Below are 10,227 nucleotides of genomic sequence, written 5' to 3' on the forward strand. Positions count from 1 at the left end.
TTCCCTACTTGTCTCTGGGTCAGCTCATTGGAAGAACACTGGGATTTAGCAACTAGCAGGCAGAGCAGCAGCAGCTAGATATCAGAGCTACTGAGATGCCTGCATTTTGAAAACAAAGCCCTCTGCATAAGTCAGAGCCCCAGCTGCATTTCATAATTACAACCAATCCTGGGCTCTGACAATTCATCTCACAACAAAACAGTCACCTGTGTTCCCCACTGCAGGTTTAAGCTGACCCTTTGGAGAGACCACTCCTTGCATTTCAGGTTGGACTGGGAGTTTGCAGGGAGTAAGTCAGGATGAGAAAACTGAAGCCCCAAGGGATAGGGAACAGGCATGCACAGAACTGCAAAGCAGGCTGCAGAAAGCAGTTAAGATACTACAACTGCCAGCACTTGGCCTGAAAGAGGAAATCGGCTTGCTCCCTTTGCTGGTGACATGCAAGTGCACTGTATCTCTCCATTTACTTCCTTTCAACAGCCATGATTACATACAGTCTTCCTGCTTGATGAGATAAGTGGGGAGGAGACTGACAAATCCATTTTTAAAAGCTTCAGGGAGGGCAAGCGAGTAAGGGAAGGAAAAAAAGAAAAAAGCAGGATTGGCAGCTAACACCCAAGCAGTGTTCACAGGGGTCTGTCACCTTTCCAGCAGCTGCTTGGGGCTCTGCTGACACTGCTTTGCAATGCTGCTGACATTCTCAGTGTCCTTCTGCACTTGTTTGTTGTCTGACAGATTGTGCAGTTCTTTGCCAGACGGCAAGTTCTCGGTTGCATTTGGCCCCAAATTCACCCTCGCTAACTGTGGGAGAATTGCCACACATCTCTCAAGCTATTCTTTCCAAAGCAAAGTACAGGTAGCAGCTTATGTGCTACTTCAGAGAGCATAGCTAAGGAAAAGGAGGTGCCAAAATGGCCTTTATATCTCTCTGCAGCCCTCAGTCTGCATAAATAGCTGCCAGGGAGCAGTTGGCAGCTAGAAGACTAACTTACACTGAGAAACCAGCCCAGCCCCAGTTAAGGAATACATGAAAGTAAAGCAAAGCTTTTTATACCTCATTGGTCTCCTGTGAGGTTGTAGCTGAGGTTCTGGGAGAAGACTTCCACTCTGCAATTCTTGCCTAGCCATTCACTTGGATGAACTGGAATTTGGGAGCATGGCACTCATGCAATAGCCTTATTCTTTCTATCACTGTTGCTTGTTTCCCTAGGACTGGCCCAGGATAGAACCAATCCTTTCTTTCACCACTACACACTGTACCTGAGAGGACATTTTACCCCCTCTGACTTGCTTTCCACCTTTTAGATAGCCAGAAATAAAATCTTCCTACCTCAGGTTGTGCATTAAGCAGCTGTTACACACATGACTTTGCCCTTATTAAGTATCACCTTGCTGATGCTTCAGAGAGCAGTAAACACTTAGCATTCTTGAATGCAAAGGTTTGGGAGATTTCAACATTGGCAGGGATGGTGTTACTTTTATACCTTCATTATGGTGCTGCTGTAGTGAAGATTAATCAGTATAACAACTGTAGACTTCCTTGAAATATGTGTAGTTAACCACTCTCATGGGCTCCATACCCACATAGCAAAATCAGGCGATTCCCATGATGAGAAGCTACAGACACAATGTCATAGACGAGAAGTTATTAGTGAGCAATTACATTTGAGCAGGATTTCCCCTCTCCACCATAAGCCTAATGAGGCCAGCCAATTTAGGAAGGACTGCTGCAAGAATGAATGACTAATGAGAGGAGGAAGAAGACTGGAGTTCCTCAAAACAGAACTTTAACATTTTTCATACATAAAGGAAAAGGCACCAGCTACCAAACAAGAGACATGGGTAGAGAAGCACTGATGAGCTTCAAAATGAAAGTGAGCAAGAAAATGGTCATGATAAAATGAAGGGAAATAGATGCCAAGTATCTTTATTCCAGATTGGGTACATCTGCACTATCATTTAACTCCAACGAATAAGGTTAGTACCTAGCAAAAGAGCTTGGTTCAACTCTACTCTCTTCTAGTTACCAGCTACATATTACTGCACGATAGGCAGTACTAAAGCAACCGACCTTCAGGCAAATCACACATGACCTAAAGACTAGGTACAGACAGTCAGAAAGCCTGGAGGCTGAATTGATTCAGTCTTTGCTGGTTATTCTAAACTGCACAGATTAAATTGAAATAGAAATGAACAGACATTTACCTTTTATTCAGGAAACGCAGCCACATGCCAGCAGTGGCTCAGACCAGAAGCTGCGGGGGGCCAGAGCATGGCTATCTGGCTGTGTGTTTACTTCCTCTTCCTGCTGCCCCAGAGGTCTCAGGGATTTGCAATCCAGAATTACAACAGCAGGACTCTGCAGGGTTGCTCACGACTTCTTCCTGCTTCCAGGTGCCTCTAAGATTTGTAGTCTACAGTTGCAGCCAGCAGTAAGTTTGAGCAGGGGAAGGGGTGTTTAACCCCCCCTCCCTGACCCCAGCCGGGATTTGCGGGGGAGCGTTCCCCCTCCCCATAGACTGGGCTGCAACCCCAGCTGGGCTTGTCCCCCCTCTCCTCCTCTGTCAGCCAGCCCTTACTGCTCCAGCCTAGGGAACAGAGGGGTGAGGCCATCCCTGCTTTCTAGAGCAAACAGCACAGCCCAGCCCAGGGCTGGAAAGCATGCTGGGAGACTGATTTAACTTGAACAAGGAAGCGGTCTAGGACAGAAGTTTCCCAAACCGGTTTGACACAAATAAGTTAAGTCTGACACTACATTCAACCAGGGTTATCTTAACCCAGTTTCAGCCATTTTGAAACTGGTTTATATGCACTAAACTTCTGTTCTGTTACAGGTTTAAACCAGTTTCTGATGACTTAGACCAGGTTATGTGCAACTTCTGTCCCTAGCATAAAGAGGGATGTGCTCATTTAGGATTAGCATGCTTAATAAGTATTTCTGAACACAGTAGGGGACATCTCTAAAAAGCCTGCTTATATTTAATAAACTTGGACACTTAGATAAAATTGGGACATCGTTTCGTTAACAATGACAGACTTCATTTGTAGAAATTGAAAGTAGCAATTTTTTTTTTCTTTTACCAGGCAATGCAGCGTGGATGCTACCAATTGTAGAAATATGCAGCAACCTGACCCTACTTTCATCCTAGTGCTAGAGATTCTGTGCTCTTTATCCATTGCAACATACCATGTTCTCCTCCCTGTAGGGCAAAATTATGAGCAAATGCAACTGTTTTCTATTTAAATGGAGAAATATTCCATTACACTTACCTGGGATGGATGCATGTGTCTGAAGTCATTACTATCACAAACAAAAAACAGTCATAGTGGGATCCCAGTGGTAGATCAACATGCAGAGCTTGAGTTCAAAGCCCAGCTCTTCCTGGTGTCCCGGGTGTTTTGTGCCACCCAAAGTGGAACCACAGACTTTAGCTAGCCACCAGAAGATGAGATTCCTGAGTGCACAGAGCTCTTACACCACTTTCTATATTTGTAGTAATGCCAAAGGCACAGAGCAGAACCTCTGTTGCACCGACCACTGAGTGCTTCCCTTCCTGAGCTGCTACCAGTGCTCCTTCACTGAAGCTATAGAGCAGATCCATCCTCTTTTTTTTTTTCCTTTTATATTTGCTTTTCCCTGGTCCACCATCTCTTTCCTTGTTATTATGAAGGAGCAGGGGTGTTCTCATTTCTTCTGGAAAGCTTCCAGTTGGTCAAGGAACACTTAACACATTTTAGCCACAATAGCTTGAATTCAAGGTTACATAGCATTAGCCAAGTCTGTCTGAAGATGCACCAAGAGCAGCAGAGCTGTATCCTAGGTTTCACCCTTGCATCAGTTCAGAAAATATAAATACATGAGATTCAATCAATGAGGTTAAGGAGATGGGTGGTGGAATATAACAGCAGATAAATGTTTTCAACACAACTACCCTTTAAAAAGTGCTGAAAAAAAATCAAGGCTTTATTTGAATAAATGTTACACAACATTCTTTTAACATTTACTTCTTGAGCAAACCTTAAAGGGGAATCATATTTTTTTCCTCATTCAAGTCTACAAAATGAAGGAGGCATAGTGACCATTCAATATACAGACAAAAAGGTAGCATGGAGCAAAGCTTAAATATTAAGCAACTAAAGTCAAAAAGTGAAAAGCAATACATTACTGTAATTCTGTATCATTAAAATATCCCTGACAATTTCATTTCAAAATGAAAATCTGGTTTCAAACAAAATGGCTACAATACTTCCCATGAAAATAAACTCATTTTTCATGAGCAAATATGGTTAGCTACCTAGTCTATTTTTATGCTATTTGCTTACTTTACCCATATTCTCAAATGCAGAGACCTGCACACCTCTCTCTCAAGCATTTTGTACATTTTAAGTAGTGTGTGCCAGCGCTTTTGAAGATGAGGGAATAAGAGCACTGGTTAAGAGTCAGATAGGCAGGCACTACTGGCTTTCATAAATAACATCAATCATTTTTCAATCCCAACATGCAATAACCCTGCCATTACAGTCCTGGGCCTTTTTCCTGAGCAGAAATTGTGCCATATTGTCTTCTTTTTTTTTTAAAGAAAAAAAAGGAAAAGAAGATAAAAGTGATTCCTTTAATAGGGATGAGACCCCCATTCATCTGTAATACAATCAGCTTTTGCTCTCCAGAGGTAAAAGGATAGCACATTAACTCACTGTACCACCTTTCCCTCTCTCTCTCCAAGAGCAAGTTGCCTTGATTCTGAGTCAAATTTCAGGCTGTGGTGCAGGTCTAGACTGCTGACCCTCTGTTTTGACTACACCAGAAAGGCAGAATACTGCAGATCAATAATTACTAATCTCAATTTAAAAATTAATCTGCAGTTTATTATGAGAAGTGGCACAACTTGAAAAGTGGTACACAGCTTGAACATGGAACTAACATAGTTTTTTTGAAAAATATTAGATGATATGGTTTCAGTTTCTGTTTTTAATAAATAAATTTATCAGTCACTGCTAATAGAACTAGAAAAAGTACTAAACCGCTAATATAGAATTGTTTTAGGTCACATGTACCACCAATATAGTATTTATGGGTCTGGATTATTATGCCCCCATTCCATTAAAAATATGAATTTGTTGTATTGCCAAATACTAAAGCCAAGGGAAATTATATACAATTATGGGTACTGTGTTTAATTAATGTATTTAATTCATACCCCATTCATGGAGGTTATAAAATCCTCTTTGTGCTAGAAGATATACCTATCAAGAAAGGTGCTCTCTCTTCAAATCCCCTGGACAAAGATATTTTACATTCCCCAGTGAGATCAAAACACAAGTAGGAAGAGAGGTTAGTACAAGACTTTGTTTTTCCATGGAAACAGGAACTTGTACTTTATTAGGTCTTAATATTACGTGCACATTTTCTCTTCTCCAAAACAAATATGTACTTTCCCACTTTGGTATCCCCTGAATCCCTTACTAACATTAAGAAGAGTTTTAAGAGCTATTCTGTCAAGAAAATGTGCACACAAATCAGTAGCAAATAAATTATCTGGCAAGCCAATATTTCAGCATTGTTCTCAGCACTCAGTAGCTTCAGCTGAAATAATTGTTACCAAACAACTTTTGCAAGAAAGATAAAGTATTACATGTTCTCATTTCAACATGAGGCTATTCAAAGTAGTCAATGCTATGCAGATCAACTACCACAAGAAATCCTAATGGAAACCCTTGGTATACCAGCTACCTGTATGAGAAAAATTTTGTGCAGGAAGATGAAATAAACTCATTACTTGGCAAATGACTGGCCTCTCATCTAAGCAGTATCCATTCTTGGCTCTGTATTGTTACACTACCATAAGGAAATCTAACTGACTATATACTATCAGTGATGTAGCCCCTCATGATACATTTCCAACAATCCTCAATTCCCAAAATGTTACATCAGCATAAAGAAACTACAACCATATTCACAGGGAAGCAATTTTCCCGTAATTTAGAGATGCATGGAAGTTGCTGTTGTCATCCTGCCCATCATCTCTATAGGAAACATTGGTCTCATAGCAGGACTGTTCGTATTTTACGATACAGCTGGTTTTGGACATGCTTTTAATCACAGGTCACAGCTCTGCTAACACCTGCACTAATACTAACTAAGTCTTGTAGAATGGAAAATGCAACGAGAAAGTTAAAACAAAGGTTACAGTAAATTTCCAGGCAATTGGCTCCATCACTGGGGCCTGTTAAACATCAATGTGACTGTCGCATAAAAAATACCAGTTATTTGCAGTGATTCTTCATACTATAATTCAAGTGGTTCCTTGCCATGTACACTTCGTACAGTCTCTCCTCATCTCATGCATCATTTATTGCAGAAAAGTTTTATAAAATATGTCCTAACACATCTTTTTTTTAAATTCCAAAGAAAATGTACAATAGATACAGGTGCCCTCACAGCAGGGTGAGTTGGGAGGGTACTTGACATGAGCCCTTCCCAACCATTTACTACTTGGTAAAGATTTCAGAAGAAAACTATAACAATTCAGTTTCAAATTTCTGTCAGTCCTGATGAGCTGGTGCTCTTCGTGGCAGTGTAATGAGGTTCCATAAGAACAGCAGTTGGCTAATGCCTCTGAGCTGAAAAGGGAAGAGAAAGGAAAAACTGTTAAACGTCTTCGCTGGTACTGCAAGAACCAGCAAACAAATTGTGAGCTGGCCAAAACAGTTGTCAGTTCACCTGCTAAATTTGATCTATTCTACACATGAGAAGGTGAAAACAACTTTAACATTGTTATAAGGCATATTAAACTGAACAAGTCCCTTACAGCTTGGAGTTAAAGCAGAACCTGCCTTCCTGGCCTCATTTTAAATCTCACCGAATTGCAGCACCAAAAGTTAATTTACATTTCCAGAGGTAGTTAAATAGGAATGATTAATATGCAAAACCTCTATAACTATGTATAAACACACTGATAACTAAAAGTACCAACACAGCTTGTACTTTGAATATATGCTACAGCTACAGAGAACAATGGAACAGCAAAAAGAAAGCTGCTAATGTATTTCCTTTCAGTAACTGCTTGGCTTATTATCTGTGTTTGCCTCAAATGATACTAATAAGAGAATGGCAAGCAGATAGGAAGAGTCCAGGTAATAAACAGTTCTTCTACAAAGCCACCAACAGTAGCTTATTATTCAGAAAGTTACAGTGGTGTATCATGGATTGATCTGCCAAGAGATGCAAAGAGGAGGAGGGAGGGTCCAACAAAACCAGCTCAGTTTTACTGATTTATCTTTATGATCTTGCAGGAGCTCCCTTGGACTTTGAGAATTGCTTTATATACATTTCCCACTACCTCCAAAAGGAATGCCTTAAACAATACCACCTGATTAACAGAAAAGACCATGGGGGGGCCTAAATCCTGAGGCTCTGGCTAAAAAGATGCAACTCTTCAGAGAAGACAGAGGAATGGGCTTAAAAGTTAACAGTGGGGGAGGGGAGCCTGATAAATCACTAGATACATAGGGGGTGGGATGGGAAAGGAAAGATGAAAAACAAAAGGACAATGATCCTGACACAGGAGGGGGCAAGGGGTGTATACTGAGGAATTTCTCAATTTGAAGTTGCTTATTGTGCCATGAAACAACATGAAACATTGACAAAACCGTTCATTCTGTCCTACACCCTGCAATAGAAGGAGCTGAGAGAGTAGGAATTTGGGAAGGTTCAGATCCAAAGGAGAGGACACAGGTTGCAGAATTTCTTTGCAGATATATGCTGTATCTTGGCATTCTGGCTAAAAATCATGTGTAGGATCAGTTAACCCTTAATATCGCCTCAGCTGTGTTGGTAGTCTCAGTCTTCTTGCAGGAAGACTGCGGCCATTTCTAACTATGTGCTCATTCAAGATGAATGAGCTGAATGTGCAAAACCTCTACAAAGAAAAGGATGCCAAATCTACAGATAGGGAGCAAAGTGCTGATTTCTGCAAAATGTACTTTGCAGTTCCAATGAAATAACATTTACTGTTGGTGGAGGTCACTAGGCTGAATACTGTGCACAAAGTTTGAAGAAAAAGAAATATATTTGCTTCCCCAAAATGCTGAAATAGACTACAATATCCCCAAAATGTGGCAGGTTGCTTAACACCCAATACTGGCTTTGCACTTTGGTGGCTGGCTGGGCTTTGACAGCATGGAGGCCTGTAAAAGAAAGCCTGGGATAACAAAAGCATCACCGTGTACAGAAACTCTTCCTGATGGAATATTCCATATTATGTGTGCTACAGGGACAAAAATCTTGTCACAAATATAAAAAATTCTATAGGGCAATATTAAAGTTTTATCCAAGATGTGCAAACATCTAAGTTTGGCGAGGGCCATGTTTCTGTCAATTGAGCATACAACAAGCAACTAAAAAGTTCAAGTTCCAAATTCAAACCTCACTAACACAACTGCTCTCACTCAGTTAACTTCAGGAGCACTGCACAGGAATAACAATGGCAGAATTAGGTCCCCAGTTTCTATGCTGTACACTAACATTTTGTTTGCCTAAAGTAAGTAGTGGGCAGATGGTGTTAATAGACCATATGGTCTTCTACCGGCTTTTAATGCAACTAGTAATTGTAATTGAAGTTTAAGGCCATGTGCTGCACATAAAACCATGATAAACACACAGCATTTTGAACCTTAAACAAGCATTTTACCTTTTGCACATGACTTTCCAGCTTCCCAGGTGATACATTCACAAGAACTTGCCTTCAGTTAATCAGAAATACATGGAGCTTATTCTACAATGCAAGTCAGCTAACACAGCATCTTCCTAATTCTTTGGGGCTCACCAATGCAGGACTCAGAACACCCTCACTAAAGAGTGGGAATCTTCTTTTGTCAGAGCTGACATGCCATCTCCAGCAACCCACAAACTATCAGTTGTCTTGCATCCTTGGGGATGGTCCAAAATCTTCTGTAGAACCAGCACACAGCACATACTTCTTATATTATAAATTACCAAAGCATATCCAATTTGCTAGACCTAGTACAATGGAATAATACTGGATCAAGCTACTTCAAGTCTACAGGCCAAGGACAGAACCAGAATCTTTTTTTTTCTCCTTATGACAAAATAAGCCCTGTACATACAAGCCAAAGATTTTCAACCCTACCTTAAAAATGCATAGAAAAAATAAATCAAATGTGCATGCTCCTCTATCAAACAGAAGGTATGAATACCAATTTAAACCCTAATTAAAGGAAATAGTTAAGCACTTGCTTAGATTAAGCTTCAATTGGATTTAAGCACATGCCTTGCATGCTAGCTTGACTCTTTCAAAGATTAAGATCCTAGGAATTAAAAAAATACTCAATCTTTAAAGTAACAACCATTTTCTTAGAGAAGTGGTTTCCAAACTGTGGTCCGTGGACCACTTTTTGGTGGCCTGCTGAGACCTAGCTGGTCACATGGTTTTAATTCTCCTCATTTCTGGCTACTTAGTTGCAGGTACCAGTGGCCGAGGGAAGATTCCATGTAGTTAAATTGGAAAGGTAGCTGTCCACAGGTAATTTCTATTAAGACGTGGTTCACCCAATGAAAAGTTTGAGACTATCTAGCTTAGAATATTTGGGTTGGTCTAATAAAAGATATCAAATTCACCCAAGGAACCTTGTCTGCCTATGTCCTTAGACCAACACGGCTACAACCGTCACCCCCCAATACACTTTGACCTTTATTAGGGCCTCTGTCATTATTTAATGTGCTTGTATAGCACAACATTTCAAAAGCCAATCTCAAAAAAAGTGAGTTTTAATTTATTCAAGAAAATGCATGTAAACCTTATTAGCAGATTAGGGTTGAGGAACACAACTAAAATGTACGCTGAGGTACAGGTGCACAAAGTTGAAATGAAAGCAGGAAATAAAGTAATTGCTAATTTATCAGCTCTAACCTAACCTCCTTTGGGAATGATTGCTTGATGACATAATGCCCCTCTTCATTTTAGGCTGGGCTTAAAACAGACAGACCTGCCAATTTCACTGTTAACTTCAATACCCTCAATCTGAATCCACAGTGGTCTGTCAGACACTGTTAGGGAGCAGCAGGACTCGTCACTGTCTGATGTAATATGCTGTCACTTGTTGAGACCTATGGTAGAAAAAACCAAGTTAAGAAAAATGGAGTATTCATTCATGGTGGTTTAAAAAGATCTTGGATCACAATTCAGTTCCTTGCCTTCCTGAATTCCT

At 40.5% G+C, this 10,227-nt stretch overlaps 1 protein-coding gene across 3 annotated transcripts in view; it reads right to left on the reverse strand.

Annotated features, from left to right (window-relative positions):
- Positions 1-2,963: 2,963 nt before the first annotated feature.
- The window catches only part of PWWP2A (PWWP domain containing 2A), a 47,041-nt gene continuing 39,777 nt past the window's right edge, over positions 2,964-10,227 (reverse strand). The window contains exons 3-4 of one of the 3 annotated variants that reach the window (XR_003093406.1): positions 10,006-10,126; positions 2,964-6,621 (exon numbers count right to left, since the gene is read on the reverse strand). Coding sequence is in view for 2 of the 3 variants with exons in the window: in XM_025200867.1 (XP_025056652.1) it covers positions 6,608-6,621 (14 nt within the window). In the remaining variant the exon portion in view is untranslated. Of the gene's footprint in view, positions 6,622-9,992; positions 10,127-10,227 lie in introns of those variants that run through there. The other 2 variants (XM_025200867.1, XM_025200866.1) reach the window with 2 other exon arrangements.

Source organism: Alligator sinensis, unplaced genomic scaffold, assembly GCF_000455745.1.
Source record: "Alligator sinensis unplaced genomic scaffold, ASM45574v1 scaffold360_3, whole genome shotgun sequence".
Classification (NCBI taxonomy): Eukaryota; Metazoa; Chordata; order Crocodylia; family Alligatoridae; genus Alligator; species Alligator sinensis.